At 58.5% G+C, this 23,628-nt stretch overlaps 3 protein-coding genes across 3 annotated transcripts; 1 reads left to right on the top strand and 2 right to left on the bottom strand.

Annotated features, from left to right (window-relative positions):
* Positions 1-288: 288 nt before the first annotated feature.
* SRPX2 (sushi repeat containing protein X-linked 2) lies at positions 289-4,733 on the bottom strand. Its single transcript, XM_086619615.1, has 10 exons — positions 4,664-4,733; positions 2,822-2,908; positions 2,537-2,728; positions 2,232-2,408; positions 1,810-1,936; positions 1,587-1,708; positions 1,290-1,469; positions 990-1,123; positions 790-911; positions 289-469 (listed from the first exon to the last, which is right to left on the bottom strand). The coding sequence occupies exons 1-10, from the start codon at positions 4,731-4,733 to the stop codon at positions 289-291; spliced, it is 1,392 nt and encodes a 463-aa protein (XP_086475741.1).
* A 1,400-nt stretch (positions 4,734-6,133) lies between these two features.
* On the top strand, positions 6,134-10,561 carry TSPAN6 (tetraspanin 6). Its single transcript, XM_086619704.1, is given in 8 exon segments — positions 6,134-6,220; positions 6,326-6,514; positions 6,712-6,786; positions 7,378-7,476; positions 7,748-7,903; positions 8,609-8,638; positions 8,640-8,693; positions 10,467-10,561. Coding segments are annotated over 8 exon segments (759 nt in total). The 3' UTR covers positions 10,536-10,561.
* Positions 10,562-14,338: 3,777 nt separating this feature from the next.
* Positions 14,339-22,831, bottom strand: TNMD (tenomodulin). The gene is made up of 7 exons (XM_009981940.2): positions 22,604-22,831; positions 22,358-22,492; positions 19,055-19,195; positions 18,183-18,284; positions 16,185-16,338; positions 14,863-15,035; positions 14,339-14,548 (listed from the first exon to the last, which is right to left on the bottom strand). The coding sequence occupies exons 1-7, from the start codon at positions 22,739-22,741 to the stop codon at positions 14,339-14,341; spliced, it is 1,053 nt and encodes a 350-aa protein (XP_009980242.2). The 5' UTR covers positions 22,742-22,831.
* Positions 22,832-23,628: the final 797 nt, after the last annotated feature.

The following is a 23,628-nucleotide window of genomic DNA, read 5'->3' as shown; positions in this document are numbered from 1 at the left end:
GGGGTCTCTCCTGAGATCTCTCCAGCATCTCCCACCATGGTCCTGGCTGGGCTGAGCCACCCTACAGCTGGGGGGCTGCTCCCAGCTGCTGGGCAGTGGGAATGCCGCTGGCACACAGACCCCATTCCCTGCTTGCCCCTCTGAGCTGGAGAGGGGCTCCCCTTCCCCTAGAGGTCCTCAGTACCCTGGTCCTCCTCTACGGTGGGCGACTAGAAAAGCAGAAAGGAAGGTATCCGTCCCCTGAGGCCAGCAGTGGTGGAGGGGGTGGTGGGTCTCCCCGGCGCTGCCTCACTCGCAGGGGTCCCCGCTCTGCTCCCGCCGTGCCGCCTCCCGCTCGCTCAGCAGGTAGGTGTCGATGAAGACGAAGAGCTCGTCGGGGTTGACGGGGGAGATGTAGCGCTCGCGGTCGGTGCCCGCCTTGTCCAGAAGCACGGCATTGAAGTGGGACCGGGTGAGGTGCAGGAACTGCCTGGGGGTGCAGGGGGAGCCGCTGGGCAGGGCTGGAGGGACAGCAGGCTGGGGCTGAGCCTGCCTGTCCTCAGGTCCTCCTGGAGTGGTGGCTCCCATCTCTTCCTCGGGGCTGTGGGCTCTGGGAGGGTCTGGGGCTGCTGTATTCGGACTCGCTAGGGGGGTCTCCACATTGCACAAGCCCCTCTGGTGCAGCAGGAAGGGGCTGTCTGTGAACCCAGCTCCAACCTCATGCCTTGCCATCCCTGGACTCATCCCCATCCCTGCTCCTATCCTGCAGGCACTGGGCTCTGCAGGACAGCCCGCCCCCTGTCCCCCTACCTGAGCTCCTCGATGATGCCAAGGGACAGCTGGTGCTCCCGGATGCGTCCCACCTCGTGGGGGGGCTGCCCCACCAGCTCGACGGTGGTGACGTGACGTAGGTCCAGCCCGCAGGCAGCTTGCTGGCGGGGTGGTGGTGGTGAGAAGGTGCTTGGGGGGGGGCATTGGGAAGGGAGATGGTGGCGGGAGGGTCTCCTCACCTGCAGCATGGAGATCTGCATCTTGTAGTAGCGGTTAGAGGGGTCCGGAGCTGAGATGACGAGGAGGCGACGTTTCTCATGGAACTGATCCAGCAGGCTGGCGGCCGAGTTCACGGCTGTGTTGATCTGCATGGCTGGGGGGAGAGGCCACCGGGTGGGGAGGTGCCATTTCACCCCCTATCACCCCCTTCCCCACTCCATCACCCCTTCCCCACCCCTTCACTCCGCTGGGCATCATCCCCACACCCTGAGCACCACACATCTCTTTGGGCAGGTCCTCCCCTGACCCGCGCCACTCACGTGCACAAAGGGGCTGGGATCCCGTCCACTGCTGGGTGGACTGGCAGACGCGTAGGGAGGTGCCCTGGCGCTCGTAGCCCCCCTCGCACAGGTACTCGCAGGTGGCCCCGTAGTTGTTGCTGTCGGAGGTGCAGGAGATGTAGCCGTTCTGCGGGGGCTTCAGGACAGGGCAGCGCCTCACTGCAGAGAGGGAGGTTGGGTGAGGGCTAGGGGGAACGGGGCACGGCTTTGGCCGTGGGGTGCAGAGCCCGGAGCCGGAGGGACAGGTGGCTGGTGGCCCCAGAGGAGCTGCTTCACCTTGGACACGGATGCTGAACTTGCAGCTGGCTCGGTTGTATGCCTGGTCATGGGCAGTGTAGCGAATCACATGCTCTCCTTCTGGGAATTCGGAGCCAGGCTCTGGGCCCCGCAGCATCACCCTGTGCCCAGCAGATGAGTTTCTCCATCAGGGTGCTGGGAGGGGGCACCCAGCATGGCTCCCAGTCCTCAGCCGCGGTGCCTGCAGTGCCTCCAGCCTCACCTCTTGATGACGCCATCGGCGGAGTCCTTCACACGGGGAGGGTCCCAGTAGACCGTGGCAGTCAGCTTGCCTGGCTCGGCTATCCGCTCCCGGGAGTCCGGGCAGCGGATCTTGGGAGGCTCCAAATCTGCCAGCAGGGAGGAGAGGGAGTCAGGGGACCCGGCTGGTGCCCGGCTCTCAGTGAGCCCAGGGGTGCTGTGCACAGCCCAGGCACCCGGGACCCTGCAAGACCTGCTGTAACGCCAGCACCTGGGGAGCAGCAGGGACAGAGGTCCCAGCGCCTGGAGGTGCAGGAGCCAGCACCTGGCAATGCCTGCATCAGGCACGGGGTGATACCTGCAGGCACCCCAGGGACAGAGGGTGGCCCACGCTGGCGTGCCCCAGCAGTGCGGGGCTGGGAGGATGGTGGGGTGAGGATTTACCTACACAGATCGGCTCGCTGCCGCTCCAGCGCCCATCCTCCATGCAGATGCGGCTCCGGTCACCCTCCAGCTGGTAACCAGGCAGGCAGGTGTAGTCGCAGCGGGAATCCATCTGCACGCCAGCCGAGCAGACATAGGAGCCCCGCAGCACTGCCGGCAGCACATGGCACCGGATTTCTGGGATGGAGAGAGCAAAGATGGGAGGGAAATGGCTGCCCTGCCATGCTAGCCGGCACAGCACCCAGGACTGGCCACTGTGGGTGCCCGCGGGGATGCCAGCAAGCTGATGGCTGGGGCACACTCACGTCGGCAGTATGCCATCCCTGACCAGTGGCGGCTGGGCAGGCACTGGACGGTGCTGGGACCCACCAGCCGGTACCCGCGGGCGCAGCTCAGCTCACAGCGCGTTCCCAGGCTGCTGCGGTAGGAGCCCCCCCGAGGCGAGTAGCAGGTGGCCTCTCCGCGGTGGATGTTGAGCGTGGCACACCATTGGGGCACTGGGGGGCAGAAAGGAGGTGAGGGGCACACCCGGCCCTGCCATGCCTCAGTTTCCCCAAGAGGACTTGAGGGATGGGTTTGGGTGCTGTTACCTCGGCGGTAGTCCAGAGCAGGCTCGGGGGGGGCTTCTTCCACGTACACTTCATTGGTGTGACTCTCAGCCGTGTAGTACCCAGATCCTGGAGAGGAGGAGAGAGATGAGGGGGCTGTGTGATGGCCCGTGGCTGCAGCAGCAGAGGTGACAATGCCTCCCCGGGCACCTGCACCCTCTGGCCCTGAAACATCCCACATCTCCCCAGCAAGCACTGCCATCCCTGGGCAGACCCCGTCCTGCTGTCCCCAGGGCTGCCACCAAGGGTTAAGCTGGGCAGACAGTGAGCCGGGTCCCCAGCGCCATGGTGTGTGCTGGCACCAGCCCGCAGACTAAACAGCAGCAGGAGCAGCCGCGGTTACAGCAGGAAACGGGTGCTGGCGCAGAGTGGGCTGGCACTGACCCCCAGCTTCGTGCTGCCGGGAAGTTCTCCCTCACCCCGCTCCCATGGCACCATCCCTGCCACCAGGCATGCCAGGGGAAGGGAGAAAGCTGCCCTCTCCTGCCGTCCCAGTGGAGCCCCTAGCTAAGGGAGGCTGGCGGGGATGCAGCCCCTCATTTGCATGCCAGGGAAGGATGAAGCTGCTGGAGGGGCTTGGCCAGAGCTGCTGGCCCCGTGCCATCCATGCTGTGCAGAGGGACCCCTGGCCCCATGGACAAGGGGAGAACATCCTTGCGCCATCCTTGGGGGCCACTCTTTGGCCCACACCGTGTCCCCACGGGGAAGGAACAGCGGGTGGGGAGGGTGTCGTGCAGGGGGGGAGGGCTGGCGTCCTTCCCCTCGGCCGGCCACGGCATTCCCCAGCACTGAGCTCATGTTTCCGCCGCTTTTCCGCCAGCCCCCGCCAGCGCTGCCCCCTCCTCGCCATCAGCCCACCCCACTGCAGTCCCCGCTCCAGCATGGCGGGGATGCTCCGCCTGGGAAGGGACCTCGGGCGAAGCAGCAGCCCCACTGTGGCTGCACCCATCTCCCCTTTCCCCGCTTCAGGTTTTGGGAAGGGGATACCCACTGAGGCCAATCCAAGCAGCAGCCCCGCCGTCACGGGGAGGAAACTCCATTACAAATCTTTCTGACACGAACTTTACTACAGAGCAACTCCCCACCGCTTCCCACAATCTGTTAAGTTGCCCACTCGTTTCCCCAAGCCTTTACCCTGACGCCCTTCCCACGCTGCCATGGCTCGGTAGGGTCTGGGGCGAGCACATGGCTGGCAGCCCTGGGGCTGGTGGTGGGGATGTGTCAGCTGCTTCCCAGGGGGGCTGCTGGGACCCCGGGGATGGGGTGCTCCACTTTCCTGCAGGCAGACATGCCGTTTAAGTGCCATGTTCCCTTTCGGTGCAGGCGCTGCCTTTTTCTCACCTGGGGCCAGTTACAGCCCCAGCTGCACCGGACAGGAGCATCCCCAGTTGTCGTTTTAGCAGTGTGGCCAGGGCACAGGGGTGGGAGCAGGGAAGGAGGAAACTCCCCCAAACAGGGCAAGAACTTTTTATCCTTGACCCAGCTGCCTGGCTGCGGGGGGTTTGGGACTAAATGCTCCATCCAGGCAGACATCTGCCGGCTGATGGCCCCCGTGGGAGCAGGGAGTCAGCGGGAAGGCTGTGTTTCTGCAGGCAGGGGCGTGATGAGGAGGCTGGTTTTCTGCTCCTCTTTGGATGCCTCCCAGCACCCCCTTTGCTCATCCTTGTACCCCGCAGCACATCCCTGCAGGCACTCCGTACCCCACAAGCACCGATGCTGGACCAGAGCACCCCTCCCTCCCCATCGCCAGCCCCCCAAGGGGAGCAGAACTCTGAGCTGCCATCCCCGGGGAGCCCCGCTGTGCCCGCGCACCCCAGCTCTCACCTTCATGCCACGTGGATGACACCAGCCTGGCAAGAATAACCAGCAGGACGGGGGCTGCCTCCTGTGCCATGCCGGGGGCCCGGGGGGGCCAGGGGCCGGCCAGCCCCCCTGCCATGCTGGGTCCTGGGGCAGCTGCGAGCCCTGGCAAGGATGGAGAGGGGCTGGAAACAGGACGTTGGCCCCCTCGCCGCCTTGTCACTGCACAGACGCCTGACCCTCCTGCCTCTCCTCGCTGCCTGCGCTGAGCAAACCTACTTTTCTCCTTTGCTGCCCGTCCCAAACATTCAAAAGCCGTGAGTCAGGCCCAAAACGATGAGATTGTCAAAAATAATAAATCCCAGGATCGCCCATTTTCCAATGCACCTCCTGCTTCTCTGAGGCTTTAAAAAGCTGTCAGATTTTTTTCTTTGCAAACAGAAGAGCCAGAAGCCTGTATTGACACAGCAAAGAGCCTAGCCGAGCCTGTGCCAGCCCTGCCGGGCTCCGGGAATGGGGGTCCTGAGAGGGCGAGGACAAAACCGCAGAAGCCAGGACCCTTTTTCTACCTCCTGCCGGGAGGGAAGGAGAGACCTCGCTGCAGACGGCAGGCTCCAAAACTAGTCTGAAGGCAAAGTGCTTCCAGCTGGGGTCTGTTTTCCAGCTGAAGTTCAGCCCCCGCGAGGCAGAGGGAATGAAATGCGTTCGTTAGGACCCGCCGCCCCATGTCCCATGGGGTCGGGCAGAAGCTGGAGTCACCCGGGATTTGGGCTCTAGAGTGCAGGACCGCATGGGTGAGGGGAGATGCCGATGAGCCTGGCTCGGTCAGGTAGGAGAGCTGGCACAGGGTGGGATATGCTGCCTGAATGAACTAATTATGTGGTGGCCAGGCTGGTAAGCATGCTAATTAATAACACAGCTGTCCTGAGCTGGAGAGGGCTGCCAGGAGGCTGCTGTGCAGGGCTGACGCTGCCTGGGCTGCAGGAGCAGGGGTGTGGGGAGGCTGGCTGGGGAGCCCACAGTGCCCCGCAGCCTGGGGACATCCCCGAGGAGGGGACGGAGGTGCCAGTCCCATGGCGGGCATGCAGCCCATCGTTCAACAGCATGGTGGCCATGCCATGTGCTGGGGCGTAGCATGGCTGCCCCTACCCCCGGCTGGCCCTTCTTCTGCAGGTGGGACACCTCCTGGGCAGGGATTGGGGGCCACGCCGGGGCTGGAGCTGCATCGCCCAGCGCTGGGCAGGGGACAGGGACCGGGTCGCACCGGGCAGGGAGGGGTCAGCGCGGCGAGGGGGGCACCGGCCAGGCGGGGGCGCTCTCGCTGGGGAGGAGCAGCGCGCCTTCGGGCGCGCTCGGTCATTTCCGTGACCGCTCGGCAACCTCCGCCGCCGCTCGGGAGCCTCCGGAGGGGCGGGGCCTGCCCGGCGGGGCGGGGAGCGGGGCCCGCGGCGGCGAGCGGGGCCTGTCCCCGGCAGGAGACGGGCAGCGTCGGCCATGGCGTCCCCGTCGCGGCGGCTGCAGACGAAGCCGGTGATCACCTGCCTCAAGAGCGTCCTGCTCACCTACACCTTCGTCTTCTGGGTGAGTGCCGGGCCGCGGCCGCCCCGCCCCAGCCTCACGGCGTGTCGCGAGCGTGCCGTCTTGTCGCGACAGTCACGAGCCACAGCGGCTTTTCCCTCTCCCCAGGTGTCGGGCATCGTGCTGCTGGCCGTGGGTGTCTGGGGCAGGGTGAGCCTGGCCGTCTACTTCTCCCTGCTGGACGAGAAGGCCACCAACGTCCCCTTCGTCCTGGTGGGCGCCGGCACCGTCGTCGTCCTCCTGGGCACCTTTGGCTGCTTCGCCACCTGTCGCGGCAGCACCTGGATGCTCAAGCTGGTGGGTGGCCCTGGACAGGGCAGGACAGGATCCCATCTCCTCCTGACCCATCTCAACCTGTCCTGACCCATCCCGACACGTCCCATCCCAGCCCCATCCTGTCCCATCCCGACGTGTCCCGTCTCAACCCCATCCTTCCCTGTCTCATCCCATCCACCCCATCCCACTCCACCCCATCCCACCCTTTCTGCCCGCAGTATGCCATGCTCCTGTCCCTCATCTTCCTCATCGTCCTGGTGGCCGCTGTCGTGGGGTTCGTCTTCAGGCACGAGGTGAGTTTGGGTGGCCACTGCTGTCTCCTGATGCTGCAGAGCGAGTTTGGTGTTGGTTTTAACCCAAGGGCGGTTGAGATGTTGCTGGAGGAACAGAGGTGCTGCTGCGAGTGGTGCTTAGTTTAGCTAAAATGGGGTTAAAACAGCCCAAAGAGCAGCCTGGTTCCCATAAGGACCCATAAGGTCCCCATAAGGACAAAGCTGGGTGCAGGGTCCGCCTGGCACAGCATGTTGCCCCTCTGCCAGAGCAGGCAAAGTAGCTCTGGACTTTTAATTTCTGGCTTTGGTCTATCTTCTGCAATTATTTCTGTAATTAAAGTTCCTCTGAGGGTTCCCGCGCTGTGGAGCAGCCTGCTTGGGGGAGGAATTTGGCACTGTGTAGATCCTTGTTATTACACACAGCATCCCTGCTGCCACAGCGCATCCCAGCCTGCCCTTTAATACAGTGTTTAATTGCCCGGCTGACCGGGAGAGTGTCTGCTGGCCACGGCTGGAGTCATTCCTGCCGTCACCGAGAGGTGACTAACGCGGGACCGCGGGTCCCAGCATGCGGGAGGGGGTGGCACGGCCGCAGAGAGCTCTCTCTTGCAGATTAAGACCAACTTTGAGAGTAACCTCAACCTGGCCTTGAGGGACTACAACGTGACCGCGGATCGGCACAGCGAGGCCGTTGACACCATCCAGAGAACCGTGAGTGCCCCACGCTGGCGTCTGGCTGGTGGCAGGTGGGGATGATTGCCTGGCCCCGGGGCATCCCCTGGGACCCCCTGTGTTACTGGCATCCCCGTTACAGTGCTTGGGGGTCCTCTTGCACCAAGGGCTTTGGAGTTTGGGAGGAGGCGCTGGGTGAGATGGGGCAGTTCCTGGAGAGACAAGGGCGGGGAGCTGCAGGAGGGGTGGTAGAACTGGGGGGTCAGGACTGTGGTGTGACCGTGCTCCCCAAACATGCTTCCCTCTCCAGCTGCACTGCTGTGGGGTGCAGAACTACTCAGACTGGGAGAGGACGGAGTACTTCACCCAGAGGGGCATCCCTCAGAGCTGCTGCAAGAGCCAGGACGACTGCTCGGAGGAGGATCTGAAAGACCTGAGCAAAGCCAAGCTGAAAGTGTTTGTGGATGTAAGTTGAGCTCAGAAAAAATCCCCCTGCCAGTCTTGGAGGTGGGGAGGGCAGAGCTGGGTGAGTGGAGAGGGCCTTGCCCTTCCCTGAGAGCCTCGAAAGGAGAATTGCTCTCTCGATGCAGGCACCCTGTGACCCAGGGACTGCCCTGGAGTGAAGGTAGGGGAAGAGTAGGGAGGAACAAGCCCTCCCTCCTGTCTGAGGTCCCCCCTGCTCCTTCCTTGGAGATCAGGGACCAGCTGGGCCCAAGTGTTTGTGCTCAGGGCTGTGTGTTTTGGAGAACAGGAGAATAAGGAGGTAATTTCCCAGTAAAGTTCATTTCCACAGCACTGACGTCTCCCAAGGGCCGTGCAAAGTCCTGACCCAGCAGTGAGCGCAGGTGACCTCATCTGGCAGGGACGGCCGAGTGATGCGAGGCACGTTCCTCGGATGAGTCACCTTGCTCAGCCCCATGCTCCTGGGAGCAGCCCAAGGGCTGCGCTCCCCTCCGTAATGATAACACGAAGGAGGCTGGTCTGGTCGGCGCAGTGCTGATAGGGAAATGACTTTGCCCAGGTCAGGCAGGAGGGTGGCAGCCAGAAGCCATCAGCTGCCTGTGCTGGTGCGTCTTCCCCTGGAGCTGCCGGTGCTCTGGGGAGCTGCTGGTTTGTGCTGCGGAGGGGTGAAAAGCACTGGGCCCACGTGCTCGCTTTCCCTCCTCTGCAGGGTTGTTTTTTCCTGGTGACGTCAACGATGGGAGTCAAAAATGGGCGTTGTGGCTGGAATCTCCTTTGGCATCGCCTGCTTCCAGGTAACTGTCCCTTGCTGGCCAGCACCAGAGGAGTGCAGAGTGAAGCTAGCATGTTTAGGTATTTAATTTCTGTGCAAAGTCTGGTGTGTGTACAAAAGGCACGGCCTGTTTCAGCTAGGGAGGAACAGCTATTCTGCAGGTTCTCCTTAGATTTAATCTCGCCACTGGGCCGTCTCCGGTCTCTTAGACCCAGGGCTGAAGCACCAGCTCTATTTCCATGAGTCGAGGTTATTTGAGATGAGCTCCTGTCTGAAGCAACTGACTTTAAGAAAACCCAAAAGGAGCCTGTGCTGTGCCAGGCAAACTCCCAGTGTTTGCTGTTGGCAGGGATCAAATCTTGCCCTTCCTTTTCCTACCCACCGACCTCCCTTTTTGTCAGGGAGGCGTTTTGGCATCACTTCTGCACGGCTGGGTCCCTGCGAGCGCCTGTGGGGCACTACTTGTGCTGGCAGCTTGTGCCCCACACACCGCCTTGCCCTGCCATTGCATCCTCTCCCTCCCGTTCCCCCCACCTCTCCTTTACTTTATCCTGTAGGACATTTCCTTCAGGAGCCGCAGCCTTGGCGTGCTCGCCAGCCCCTGCTCCGGCAGGAAGCGAGAGGCCCCAGCCCCCGGCTCCACCGCTCTGGGCTTGCTGGCGCCGCGGCAGGGTTTCCCGAGGTGCCGAGGGTTTTCCAACGCACCGCAGTGGGAGTTGCGGGATGCGCCGCCGGCCCTTCTTTAACTGGTTTCTGGAAGCTCACTGGGCTCTCGGCACTGAGCAGCTGCAGAGCGAGCTCGGCCAGTGTTGGCTTTGGAGGGGCTTGAATTCACCGTCCCCTTATCCGACACACGGAGGCCGTGGCACGAGCTGCAAGGCGGAACCTTGCCAAGATACTTCTGCTGTAACGAGCGTGTCGCCGTGTGTTTCCCGTAATGGATGCGCTAAACAGGGGCAGAGGCGGGAGCCAATGGCCCCTGGCTGCAGCTTGTGCTGCCGGGTGTTTTTGGTTGCGGCTGGGAGAGCCCGAGAGCTGGAGCGGGTCTGCTGTGCCCAGCTGCTCGCCTCACTCCCCTCCGCAGTTGGGCTGTGCTCGCCGTGGGGTCACCAAGACGTGACCAACACACAAATGGTGAGCTGCGCGCTCCCAGCCGCGAAATTATCTCGGCTGATGCCAGGCTTGGGAATTGTAACTGGTTCCTGGCTTTTATCGCGCTTGCAGCCAGCCTGGCTGTGTCATGCAGCCAGCGGGGACCCGTCATGCAAACATGCCTCTAACTTTGCTGGTGTAGGTCAGACTCCTGCAGGATCCGGCCCTCAATGTCTGCGCGGAGGCTGGGAGGCCACATTATGACGACAGTAGCGTGTCCTTCAGATGCTGATGCGAAAACAGCAACCATGCTTCCCCACTGTCCTTGCAACAGGGAGATGTGGCTGCTGTTCTCTAGTGGCGGTGTAATCGGCTGTGGTGCTCCAGATACCTGTGTAATCTCCAAAATTGCCATAAAACAGTAGATGCTTCATGAAGCAAAATGTAACATGATGGGACATGGAGCATCTCTTGTGAGGAGCTTGTTTGGCTGATGCCTGCCAGGGTCCTCTGCTCCAGCCTCTCTCCATTCCTCCTAAGCAGGGCGCAGCAGCCCGCGATGTGTTTTGTAAATCCCACTGTTCCATCTTTGGATTTTATCAAGCTGATGTTCTGGAGCAATTTTTTAGGCTTTTCCTCTAAAAGACTGTGTCCTGGTTTTGGCTACCTCTGATGTGTGGGTTTGTTTCTTTCTCTTTTCCAGTTGGTTGGCATCATTCTCGCCTGCTGCCTGTCCCAGTACATCACAAACAATCAGTACGAGATGGTGTAGCTGGCCCCTGGCATGCTGTGGCTGTGGCTGGGTATGTCTCTCTGGCAGCGTAAGCTCGGTGGGCTGCCTCTGCATCCCCGGCTGCTGCCCGGGCGTCCCTGGGGACCCCCAGCGCGGTGGCGGGTACTGCTTTTGGGGGTGTGTGGGGATAGAGGACACCTGCAAGACTGTGTCTGTCACGGGATTTTAAGCTGCGTATGAATCCAGCCTTGTCTGTTAACACTTTGGCTTGTGCATTGCAGGTGATTCTCTCCGCGGCCGGGGAGGATGCCGCTACCTCCAGTTTTCCTCTGGATGCCGCTTTGTGAAATCTTGCTTTGAACCGACTGATCTTCTCGACTAGCTCATAGAAACGAACGTAGCAGCTGTCCTGGTGCGCTCAGGGACTTGTCCTAACACTACTCTGCTGTGCCACCGCTTGGGATAATTAGTGTAGCCGCGGTGGTTACAGCAAGCATGCTCCTCCGGGCACCACAGCCCCCAGCTCTTTCCTCGGCGGCACGCTCCAGTGCCGTGCTGAAGCGGACCGTGCCGGCAGCCCCGTGGGACTCCCAGTGCTCGTCTCCAGTGCCTCCCTCGGGTAAGCGATGCTTCCTCTCATCTCCAGCTGCCGCTCTCGGCAGCCCCTTGATGTCTCGTCGCTCTCCGGACGCAGTTGCTCTCGAGATGGGGCTGTTGGGGCATTAAAACACGGCCCTGCCTACCTGAAGCCCTTGGCTCAGCAAGGGCTCGGCTCGTTGCCAAGCTCTCATCCCTGCCCTGGGTTTTATATACTTTTTTATAGTCGTACTTTTTGAAGTACAGGCTGTAGCGATTCTTTGTAAGCTGTAACGAGGTTCGGTGATGTAGCTCCTAGTGCCTTTACTTTGGTAGGTGTCCTTGCACCGAGTCAGCTGTGACTTGATTGTCAGTATTATATGCTGCTTTAACTCATTTTGTGTATCGAGTAGAACTCTTTTGTCCTGAGACACAATAAATTTTAAGATATTTTACTCTATGAAACCTCCTTGGCTTTTCTTTTCATCCCCTGGACATTTCTCTGCTTGAGTCGCTGCAAAGAGCAGCGAACCCCCCCAGGAGATGATCACTTGCCCCAGGCCAGCCGGTGACCTCCGGACCATCACAGCTGACGTTTCTCCGACACTCACTGGCACGCTTGTGCTTACGAATAACTTCTGTAATTGAATTTTCTTTGTAACAGCAGTTGTGTAACAGTGCTGAAGCGGGAGGCCTGGAGCACTCCAGCCCAGGAGCCGGATGGATGAGTTCAGCTCCATGCAAACGCCTGCGTGCCGGGCCAGCCACCCACTCGGAGCAAAGGGCGGGGCTGCGCTGCTGGAGCTGCCTGCCTCCCCAGCCTCTCCCCGGGGCAAGAAACATGGATTTAAGCTTTTGTGTGTGTTTGGTGCTGCTCATCTTTGGGTGTTTCGTCAGCAAGCCTTTACCTCACCGGGCATGATACTGCAGCGGTGCGGTGAAGCTCCCCTCTGGCCGAGCTTGAGGGGGTTTTTGGGTCTCAAACAGGGAACTGGCAAGGGCTGTGGCATGGAGCAGCTGGCTGGCTGCCGGACTGCCTCTCCCGCTCCGGGGAGGAGGCAGGTGTAGCGAGAGCTTGAGCAGCAGGTAGGTGTGGTGGCCCTTCACCAGTGTCAGCCCTCTGGCAAATGCTGCTGCGGTGCCAGGGAAGCTGCCCCAGCCGAACCACCCCGTGGTGCCGTGGATCCCCGGGAATGGGGCCACCTCGCTGCTGGCGGAGGAATGCCAAGGGGAACGCTGGAAATCCTTACGTTGCGTTGAAGCCGGTTGAGTAAATGGGACTGTTGTCAGTGCCTGCCGGGCCAAAAGCCTCCTGGGTGGGGACGGGACAGTGAGGTGAGTGCGTCAGAGCACGGGAACCGGGGTGGGGAGATCGCTACCGGCGGTTAATGGCTGGATGGAGACAGGGCAGGGCCAGGGTTGGGTAAGACCATCCTCATCGGAAAGCCTGCGCAGAGCGACGTGGCCCTGCACCGATCTGTGTCCTGATCTCCGCGGGCGGCAGCGGTGATGCCGGGAGGGCAGGGACGGTGCCAGCAGCAGGTGGCATGGGGAGCCTGGAGGTTTCTGAGCTACTGCCAGAAAACCAGCACTGCCTATCTGTCCATCCCATCCTGAGGAACGAGGAAGCTTGTCCAGCCTGCTTGTCCCCATGGCCAGTGACAGATGCTGCAGCCATCGGAGGGTGCAGACCTTGTCTGGTTAAATAGTGCTTGTGTAGACACCTCACTCTTGTTTGAAGAGACATCAGTGATGTCCCGGAGGTGCAGGCGTGTGCTGGGGGAGATGCCAGGCAGACGTGAGACACTGCTGTCCTGGCAAAGGCATTAGATGCACCTTGGCAATCCAGCTGGACCCACCGAGCCGGGACAGGAGCACTACTGGATGGTCCCAGGGCTCCGCTTTCCTGCAGCAATGGTGGCCAGGTGGATTTCGCATGTTCCTGCTGTGTTCAGACTTCTCCTCTCAGGGGAATAAATGTCTTGGGGGACTCATCAGAAATGCTTGGTGTCCTCAAGGCTGCTGGTGTCCCTGGGGACCCTGTGCAGGGAGCTGTGCTGCACTGTGCTCCCAGCACTTCACCCGTGTTGTCAGCACAATCATCGTCAGGGATGGGGGGAATTGCCCCTAAAACATGGTCACATCCCAATGGGAGCCACAAGGATTTGGAGAGGGCCTGGCAGCCCCAGGGTCAGCACAGCTGGTACCTAGCACAGTGGCAGTGAGCAGAACCTAACCTCTTCTCCCTCCTCTGTACCCATGGCAAGGCAGGCTCATCCGTCCAGGTGTTTCCCTGGAAAGCCCCGGCTGTGGCAGTGTGTCACCCTCGGTGACACCAAGGGAGTTTCACCCGGTGACTCCCATGAAACATTAAAGCTCCTTGGCAGCAGCTGGCTCCATGGGACGAGAAGCTGGAAGCTGGGGTGCGGGGTGAGCACTGAGGCCATGAGCAGAGGAAGGCTGCGCAGGGGGTGTGCAGGGGTTTTGGCTGCAGGCAGCGTCCTGCTCCGAGCGGCTGCAGTGTCAGGGATGGGTTTTTTTGCCTCCTACAGCTCAAGGTTTGCCTGTTTGTTGGTCCAGGGTTGGGGACAGCTAATGGCACTCAAGGTCCTCTATGCCACCGCTCTGTCCAGCTTTGGCCGCCCAGTTCCTCGGGGACTCCTTGTGCCCGCTCCTGCCTCCACCTCTCTGGCACGCTGCCCCACTGCACATCGCTCCCCCGAAGGGACCGCTGCCACCCCTGAGCTGTCACCAGGAACTACAGAACACATCAGGACACGCCGGAGCAGGAGGTCAGGACGTTCTGAGCAACTACCAGTGCCATCAGGGAGCACATTAGGGACCTCCGTGCGTTGCCAGCGAGGCGAGCGCCGGCACTCCCGGTACCTGAGTTATGGATGCTCGTGACAAGGCAGCCGAGCAATTAGATCACTGCTCAGACCCATTAAGTGTCGCAGACTGAGACTAAACGACTTTCCATGTTCTTTGCAATCGCTCATACAAGACGTTTATTGTTTGCCTCTCACTGCTCAGCGTGGCGACTGTGTGCTCGAGCGCGGCCTCCTCCAGCCCTGCGGGAGCAGCCGGGGGAGGACCGGCAGCACCGCGCTCGGCAAGGGAGCCGTGGTCAGTGGGCTTGCGCGCTCACCGCTGATCAAGCAGGTAACCACCTGCGCGTTGGCTGCGTCGGGATGCGTCCGGATGAGTGGCAACGCAGCAGGTGGGCACAGGGCAGCACCCGAGCGGTGGGTGCTGCATGGCGGGCTCTACACCCTGCCCAGCATCCGCGCAATCCACCAGTTGCAGGGCATGATGATGCGGCAGATGACTCTCCCACCCTGGTAGCAGTAGGGGTAGGGGTAGTAGCCCAGGAGGGGCTCGCAGACCCGCCGGCAGTAGCGGTTGGCACGACGGCACTGGGCACAGCAGTAGCCTCGCTCGTCCCACAAAGGGTGAAACTCCAGCCCATTCTCCGACTGCTGGGAAGAGCCAGCAGTGAGGGGGGTGCGTGGCCAAGGCACCCCTGTAACACGGCCAGAACACCCCAGGATCATGGACAGGACATTCTAGGAGGACAGCCTGGGCATCTCAGAAGCACGGGCGGAGCACTCCAGGAACACAGACAGGATATCCCAAGGAGCGCAGCCAGGACACCCCAGGACCATGGCCAGGACAGCCCAGGAACATGACAAAGGCACCCTAGGAACATGGCCAGGGCACCCCAGGATCGTGATCAGGACACCCCGGGACCATGGCCAGGGCGCCCCAGGGTGCAATTCCCCACACTCACGTAGTCGTTGACGGGCAGGTCCTCCTCAGTGAGCTGCCGTGCCCGACGCTTGGGCCCTGGCTGCGCATCCTTCTCCACCTCGTGTTCACTCCCCCCATCCAACCAGCTCTGGTTGTCTACGAGCAGCTCAGGGTCGTCTTCTTCTGCCCCTTCAAGGTTAGCCAGCTCAGGAGCTACAGGAAGAGCCCAAACGTTGCTGGTCAACAACCAGGGGCACAAATGCAGCAGCAGGCATTAACACCTCTACCAAAATTTGGTGCCAAGGTACAAGAAAAGCTCGCCAGCAAACCAGCTGTATTCCATTACCTCTTGCTCTTACCAAGCCTGGGAGAAGGGCTGTAGGAGGTAATAGGGTGGGAGGAGAGGGTAGAGAAAACATGGTCCATTCCTTCTCTGTGCTCACGGGTAGTGGGTGGTGTTGGCATCCCCTGTATGGGGCTGGGGGTGCAGGGAAGCACATCCTCATGGGGGGCTCGCTGTTGTGGGGGGATTTGTGGAGCCCCAGCAAAGTGACATGATTTGGGGCAGATCATGCCCAGCAACAGCACCTGTTAGTGGCTTAGGTAGGACCCACAGTGACGTTAATTTTCTTTGCAGCAGGGTTTAACAGCGGGGACCGCGGAAGCAGAAAGGGGATGGCAGCCAAGGACAGCCACCTCCCTCTGCTCCGGGGATCCCTGACGGCGACTTGCTGCCAGGACCATGGATGGCCGTTAGCTGACCGGGACCCCTGGGGGATGAGATGTGACTCTGCGGCTGCAGAGCAAAGGGAATTTTCTCGGTTGGAGTTTTTAAACTAGCTCATTCGGATAGAAGTGGGTTAGAGAGAGCGGGTAATTACGCCGGCGGATCTCAGAGGCTGTGACCTCTGAGGGCTGTGTGGTGAGCAGCTGGAGGTGGCAACCCCGTTGTGTGATTTGGATGCGGATGTCTGCTCAGACTCTGATGTTCATGCAGTGACGAGAATTTAGGCGTCCCAGTTTCCAGCCGTGCTGGCTTCTCTGCAGGTACAAAGGGAATTTGGGATTTTTTTTGCCTGGTTATGAGGAGGGTGGCTGCTCTGCAAAGTGCAGGGCAGTGGGGAGCTGGCAGAGTGGAGCAGGCTGTAGAGAGAAACTTCAGCCCCTGCTATTACATTGGCCGTGTTCTCTTGCGGTTGTGGCCAACATTGTATTCGTGCCTGGAATGCACAACAGGGTTGCAGAAATGGGGTCCCACCTTGTCACACCAGGGCAAATGGCAGAGGGGACATGGGTGGGTGGCAGGGTTGGTCCTGGTCAGGGGGCTCACAAATACTAAGGGAAGGAAATGTCTACTTGTACCTGCTATTGGTGTTGGGTGGATCCAGTAGATGGTCACGTTTCTGCAGATGTCAAAAATTTTGGAGTTCTTCAGGAATTCCTTGTTCTGAATGGGCCTTTCCCCTGGCACCCAGACCATGGACTGCTCAAAGTAGGTGGTTGTGATTTCTTCTCCCTGGAAGAACAGTGAGATTTTTACCTCGGTGTGGTGAGACACCCTCTCCCCACTGCTGGCTGCTTCTCCTCCCCTTGGCTCACCCAGAGGCACCTCTGCCTTCCCAGAGAGCAGTTGGTCTTCATCCGCCTTGGCTCAGGGTGCTCACTGGGTGCACATGCAATACCTTGATGGTCCTCATGGAAGCAGACTCATCACAAGCCTCGTCTTTCCTGCCCACTCTCAGCTAACACCACCCCGCTCTCTCCTCCCTCCATTCAACATGCTTCAAGAGCCTTCTCCTGTGCAGTTCCCACCATCTGGAAGAGCCTTCTGGAGCGCCCCAGCTCATTTAAAACCCAAGATTAAAACATCCCCTCTCTGCTTTTCTCTTACTACTTAATTTATCTCTCCTTCTGCTACTGATTTTGTAATCGAACACTTTAATTTATTTCTCACAGAAATTCTTTACGCGGCCGTATTCCATAACTTATATGACATGTCTGTGCCGTTGCGTTAGTCCATGGTGTGTTTTGGCAGGCGCTTGGGGAGGGAGATATATAAAGATTATTGGATGGGTCTGTGCTGAGCTATCTGCCAAGGCAGCGTGTGTGTGTGGTGGTGGTGGTAGCCCATCGAGCAAGCTGGCAATCTCCAGAAGGTGTCTAGAGCTGTATTTCTCATTTATAGAATTTTTGCTTATGGCTTTGGGAAGTTTGAGGAAAGTGCCAACACAACCTGACCCAGTCTGAGTTGTTTTCGGGGTCTCTGGTGAAAGCCGTGGGGTTGGGGAGGTGCCGCCTGGAGGACCTGGCAGTGCCTGGGCTCTCGGGAAAGATGACTAGAGCTTAAATCTACATTTATCTCACCGGGTTTTACGTTTCAGCTCTCTACCCGGGGCAATGTTCTGCTAAAGTCTGGGAAGTCATATCCCTTTTACGACGGGAGTCGAAAAGATCTATTAGCTTCTTCTGGCATAATCAGAGAATCGGTGCCTGGGAATTTGGGTCATGATTCAGGGAAATGTTTCTGCCCACGCTTCATTTCAGACATGTGTCCTGCTGGTGTTTTATCTGCCATGGCTTCCTTAGTGAGCGCGTTCAACCTGCTAACACCTTTCGTCTTGCAAATGGGGAGGCGGGAGGGCTGTGCCACCGCCGGGGACTCAGGAATGGGGACAGGGGACAACTGCTTTCAGGGGGCTGAGGCATCACCCCAGGGTATGCTGTCAGAAAGGGGTTAAAACATGGAGCTAAATGCTATTTCCATGCAGCAGGCAAAGCGTGAGACTCCTTGCAGTGGGATGTGGTGGGCAACAGCTAACTGGGTGTGAGGAGCAATCAGGCACGTGGACAGGAGGAAGGTCCATGAGGGACAGGGAGGTGGCCCCGGCCCCGCACGTCCCACCTCCCCGGGCTGTACGCCAAGCACTTTCTCAAATCGCATTTCTTAAACATGGCTGCTCTTTTAAATTCATTACTTCTGCCTCATTTTGCTTGAGAACGTGAGGCTGAGTTCTTGGAGAAAACAATTCGATTGACTTTTCGGTGCCTGCTAATCCGGAGCTGCCTTGCGACCTTTCGACTACAACAGGATTATTGTTCTTGATCTCCCGGTATTGTGCCGAGAGGTTTTTGTCTGTCTGCTGTCTAATCCCATCTTTTTCCACTTGTTGTTTTTGGAAGCAATCCTCTGAAATAAGATCATTTTATGAAGCCGTCACAACTCCTTATTTCTTTATCGCGGAGTCTCCGGGAAGGCTGGAGTGGACGGGAGAGCGGTGGGGCCGTCGGCTGTGCTCCCAACGCCGGGGAGAGGAGTGGGTTTCCCCGGGGGCAGAGGGGTGTCCTGATTTATTCACCTACCTCAAGTTCGGGGATCTTGGCCTCTGTGGTCTCCGGTAAGACTTTAGTCTGAGTTTTGATGAAACATTTCTGAAGTCCCACAAAGAAGATGCCGGTTATTCCCTGCGACATCAAAACGAACAGCAAAAAAGCCGTCAGGGAGGATAAATAACCCCATCGCACGGAGGGTACAGCTGGATGAGGGTTTATTCATATTTTTCCTGCTGATGTTTTTGTGCAAACTGTTCAGCGGCGATGCTAAGATGCACTAACAGGTTCTCCTAAGGGATATTGCATTTTACGGTTTGGGAGAATTGGGCTTTTTACAAATATTTTAAGGCAGATAGTCATAAAATTTTTACTCTGCTCCCCTTCTCCTTATAACTATCGCCAGCTCTAGTTGTCATAAATAAAGATATGCAGAATAGCATCTGACCGTTATGGTTATATGAACATTCAGCCCCCAGTTCCTGCTAGGCTATTAGCTGAAAATTTTGCCATATGTCACTGCACAGGGTATTTCCCTACAAATTTTAATTAGGTTTCAGAGAGAGCCTACAACATTGTCAGGAGGTTTTAATGCTCTCCAGACAGATAAATGTACTGGGCTCGGATAGATTTATGATGATTGCATTCCTTTGCAAGGGTAAATCCAATAACTAGGTCTTGCTTTTAAGATGTATTTTGTTGGAACTGAACCACACCACTATTAAACACCAGTGGAAGCTTATGTAGATACACATCTCCTTTCCTTTGAGAGCATCCCTGGAGAGTCTGCGTAGGGGCATTGCTCTTCCCAACCATCCTAGGTCTTGCTCCAGCGTGTCCTAAGGGATCACATCAGTCCTGCAAGGCGCAGGCAGGGTCCCGGGAGCAAACCCTGCCACACTCACGTTTTTGAAGTCATGGATCTCCAGGATTTCCTCGCTGCCATTCCCGCTCCTGAAGGTCTCCGTCCTGGCCAGTGGGTCGATCTCCATCACAATCTTCTTCTTCTCACCGTGGCTGAAGAACGTGTGCTCCATGTCGTAAACCTGCCAGGGCCAGAACGGCACAGGGGTTGGCTCAGCCCCCACCCCATTTCACACACCGAACGGTGGGTGAGTGAGCTGGTAGTGGGCACCAGACCCCTGGTGCTGAGTGCCCTGCCATGGGGCTGCTTGCTTCCCCGCACTCCGGCTCTGGGCCAGGACGATAATCTGAATAGTACAAGGAGAGGCAGCTCCCAGGCACCAGGGCTGGGAAGAAGGGCAGGATGGGGCCAGGCTGCGGGGAGACGTGTGTGCCAAGCCTGGGAGAAGATGCTTATCCCATACATGCACCAGGAGCTTTGCCACATCTCATCCTTTCCTACTGCTTTCTGTGGCACGAGCGTGTTTATGTCCCAGGCTGGACTGAAGTCCTGAGCCTGGGGGACCTCACTTTCCCCTGTCCCCAGCTCGCTTGCTCCATCACTGCATCTCCAGCTCACTTGTTCCATCACAGTGTCCCCAGCTTGCTTACTCCATCATGTCACCCCTCGCTCGCTTGCTCTATCTCTGAGCCTTCTGTTTTTCCTGGAAAAGCAGAGGTAGAAGCCTCACTCTGCCTGGCGGAGATGAGGGATTGCCTGCGGATCAAAGACCTCCTCGAGGGCTGCTGAAGAGCTTCGGGGTGTAGCAGCTGGCTTCCTGGCGGCACTTGTCCCCACGGGGAGCCGGAGGGAGCAGCCCTCTTCTCCTCGCAGGTGCTCGCTGCGCTCAGCCAGCCCGGCAGCCCTAAGTCCCTGCGGATGCCGGACCCTTCAAGGACGAGTAGTGGCAGATGCTATTTGAAGCACAAAACTGGTGCAGTTGGCGCGGTGAGAACCGGTGAGCCTTGGGAAGTCTCGTTTCCCGAATCAAACGGTGTCGTGCGGAAGCAAAGGGCTTGTGCAAAACCCCACAGGTCCACAGGGCAGGGGGGTGTGACAGTGACATGGGGACAGGAAAGCCCCGTTTGTCCCACGGCACCACCACGGAGCTGGGGAAGGAGCACTCTGGCCCCGCAGCAATGCCCTGGCGAGAGCAGGGGATCTGCCCGCAGTCCCAACCTAAACCCCCTTTCACAATCCCCTGGTTCTTGCACGTCCCTACCTGTCAGAGGGTTCAAAGCCTCTTAGCAATGTTTTCAGCACCAGCATCCCGCCGTTTCACAACTGCTGGAGGAAGCCTGGGTGCAGAACCGGCCGTGCAGGCGGTAACTGCCGGGTGCCTTTGCCCCTGCTTCAAAATTAGAAGAGCGATGTGCGCCTTGGCAGCATCTCCCGTTAGTCAGCAGGAGGCTTTTGTAAAGATATATGGCTGTCAATGGATTTTATGGTCTGGAAAAAATAGTCTGAAGCCTAAAATGGCTGGAAGGCCTCCGGTTTTGACTGACAAAATGCTCACAGTGCTGTAAATCATTTGTAGGAGGGTAGGATCCCAGGTGGCACCTCACCTTCGAGTGCGTCTCCATTTACGAAGAATTACTCCTGCCAGCGCGGTGGCCAGCTAACCCATTTGGGCTTGGCCGGCTCCGTGCCGCTCAGAGCACTGTGAGATGTTTTATGGGGCTAAAAACGGCGCTCGCTCATGAACCGATGAAATATGTCGCCCTGCGAGGCCGTGGCGAGCCCCTCGTTAGCTGACTCATCATCTTCGCTTGCCGGCGGCGCCGGCCGGCACGGATGCTGCCGTGCAGAGGGCAGCGCCATGTCCAAGGCCACCCCTCGGAGGAACGAGTCTTCTTTAAAGATTTTTTTCCATTCTTTGGTTGCATGAAGGAAGCTTGAAGGGGTTTTTGTTCTTTAAAGAGCTTAATTCCATTGGGTTTATATTTTTGAGTGTTAAGAACTTCCAGTCTCCCCTATCCTGCCGTTCCCGGAGGAATCCCGGGCCAGCCAGAGAAGCAGCTCCACTACCGGAATGTCTTTGCTCTCCTGCGACATCGTGCTTCGCTTGCCCACCTATCTGGCATTGTGAAAGACTTTCAGAAACAGCGATGGACTCCATCCTCCGTCGGACCATGGGAGCCATGGACCAGCACCCTGGATAACCCTTCCGAGGCTGTGGCAACAACTCTGCGCCACCAGCTCGGAGAAAACCTCCCCTCCGGGGGTTAACAGCCTCTTCCCCCCATGCCTGGCACGCACAGTGTTTTTCGAGGAACAGTAGAGACTTTATAACTGTCTTGGCAGCAGCCTGGAGGCACATCTGGCTTTTATTGCTTTTTGTTTTATTTTTAGGGGTATTTATTTCTATTTGCTGATAAGAAGACAAGGTTTCCGGCGAGTGGGGTGCTTCCTTTGCCTGGCGGGAGGGCAGCCCGGCCATGCTGGCGTGGCTCTGGTGTGGGGCAGGGAGGAGAGAGGAGATGCCACCACGGGAAAGAGGCCACCTTGGCTGCACACGGGAGTTTTGGAGATGCTCTTGAGAGTTGGCAAAACCCGCCGGTGCCAGGACACAAAGCGGGGCCTCCTGGGTAAGCACAGAGAATCAAAGGGGAGGAGGATGAGGAGCACTGGGCAGGCTGTTGGCGTTGAGGTTAAGTGACTTGTGTGGGGTATGAGACCAAAAAAAAAGGGATTTGGCAGAATTGCCAAGATCTTGGCCAGAGCAGGCAGAGATGCTGCCCCCGGCACGCTCAGCACTTACAGCAGCGTCCATCTGGGGAGCTGGGAATAAACGAGCACAATCCAGTTAGCACGAGCTCCTCCAAAAGCTAATCCGACTCGCCGTCCCCTCACATTGCAGACACATTAAAGTAAGAAATATAATCCATGACAATCAATCACCACTGCGTCCTGGCTTTCTCTCCTCTTTATGCGGTGGCATAATGACTTTTCCACCAGTTTCTGGCAAGATAATTGAAATGAAATGGAAAATATTTTCTTACTTGTCATAAAATTTGCTGCCGGTGAAATAAGAGTAACTTTAACTCTTCGTGGCGTTGCTCCCATCCCCTATAATTGTCAGTTAGGGAAAGAATGCGGTGACAGAGAAAAAAACGCAGCCTGTATAAAGTAAAAGCTAGTGATGAATAATACAAAGATTTTTAGAAGTGCCATGAATACTTGTGGTCTACGAAAATGCATTTTGTAAAGTTGCCTGGGTTTTGGGGTGTAGTTAAGAGTTTCAGTGAGTCGGGGACGGGGGACAGCTCTGGGTGGGGAAGCAGTACTCGGAGTTTTTACTTACTTTTCTGGGTGTTGGGTTCCAGAGATACTTGGCACCGAAAACAATCAGAATAAGAGAGATGAGCAGCACGCTGAAGAGCAGTCCGCAGACCTGGTATCCGTTGCAGGTCTTCTTCCGTGTCTTGGATGCTTCTGCCTAATTAACGACAAAACAGTGATAGCCAGAGGTTGGCTGACTGTTCAAGACATTCATCAGCCATTTATCACGCTGATGAGCTGCACGGTGGTAAAGCGAGCACCGACTTACGTCCAGAAAGCGGCAGTCCTCCGGGCTCTCCCAAGCCGTCCCTCCCATGGTCTCCTCCGTGTGCGAGGACGCGAGCCCGCTCCGAGGTGGAGTTACAGAAGCTCTGGGCTGCACATGCGGCGGGGAAGGTTGGGCCATCACCACCCCCACGACGGCGGCAGCCAGCTTTCCCCCCGCAGCCCGCTGAGCCCCCAGTGCTCCCGCAGCGCTCGCCGTTCGCAGGGCGCGAGCAATTCCCACGCTTTTGGAGACAAACCCGCACCAGGCTCTGCTGCGCCGCGTCCGTTGGCCACGTCCAGGGTCCCAGTTTTTCCCTGAGCCTCTGCTCCTGCCCCTCGCTTCTGCCCATGCACTGATGGTGCCCAGGCTGTGCACGGACTCCCGGACCCCCCAGGACTCTGGGGATGGGGACGCTGCTGCTCTCGGGGGGCTGCTCCCCTGTGCTTACAGGTGCAGGGGGGCTTCTGCAGTGGGGGCAGCCTGGGAGCTGCCAGCGGGGTGTCTGCATGGCGGGGGGACGTGGCACAGCGGCATGTACGAGTGTGCGCGTGTGCATGGGTGTGCAGGCATGTGTGTGTGTATGGACATGTGCCTGTGCATATGCACAGCCATGGTGTGCATATGTGTGCATGCACGTTTGCACGTGCGCGTGCACGCACGTGCGCTTGCACACGCACGCAGTGCCAGCCCCAGCAAGGTGGTGCGAAGCCCAGGCTCTGCCCGTGGAGGGCTGTGGCACCCTGCACTCGCTTTGTGCACATCCTTGCCCCTAAGTCGGCCTAGCCAGGAATTTCCTGACTAATTTTTTTCTTCTACATCCAAAAATTTCCATTTGTGGAGGTCGTACCGTTTCTTCATGGCAATGAACCCATCTCAAGAAAGGCTTTCAGAAATCCAGCATGACGTTTCTAGTTTGAACAGGATGAGGCTCCCTGGTGTAGGAGAGCTGGCATGCACTGTTTTTCCAAGCTGTTTACGCTCATAAAAACCCAGAGTGCATCACGCACTAATTAAAATTGCACTGA

This window comes from Tauraco erythrolophus, chromosome 13 (genome assembly GCF_009769465.1).
Source record: "Tauraco erythrolophus isolate bTauEry1 chromosome 13, bTauEry1.pri, whole genome shotgun sequence".
NCBI lineage: Eukaryota > Metazoa > Chordata > Aves > Musophagiformes > Musophagidae > Tauraco > Tauraco erythrolophus.
Note: the sequence above shows the minus strand (reverse complement) of the source record. Positions and strands in the feature narration are given on the sequence as shown.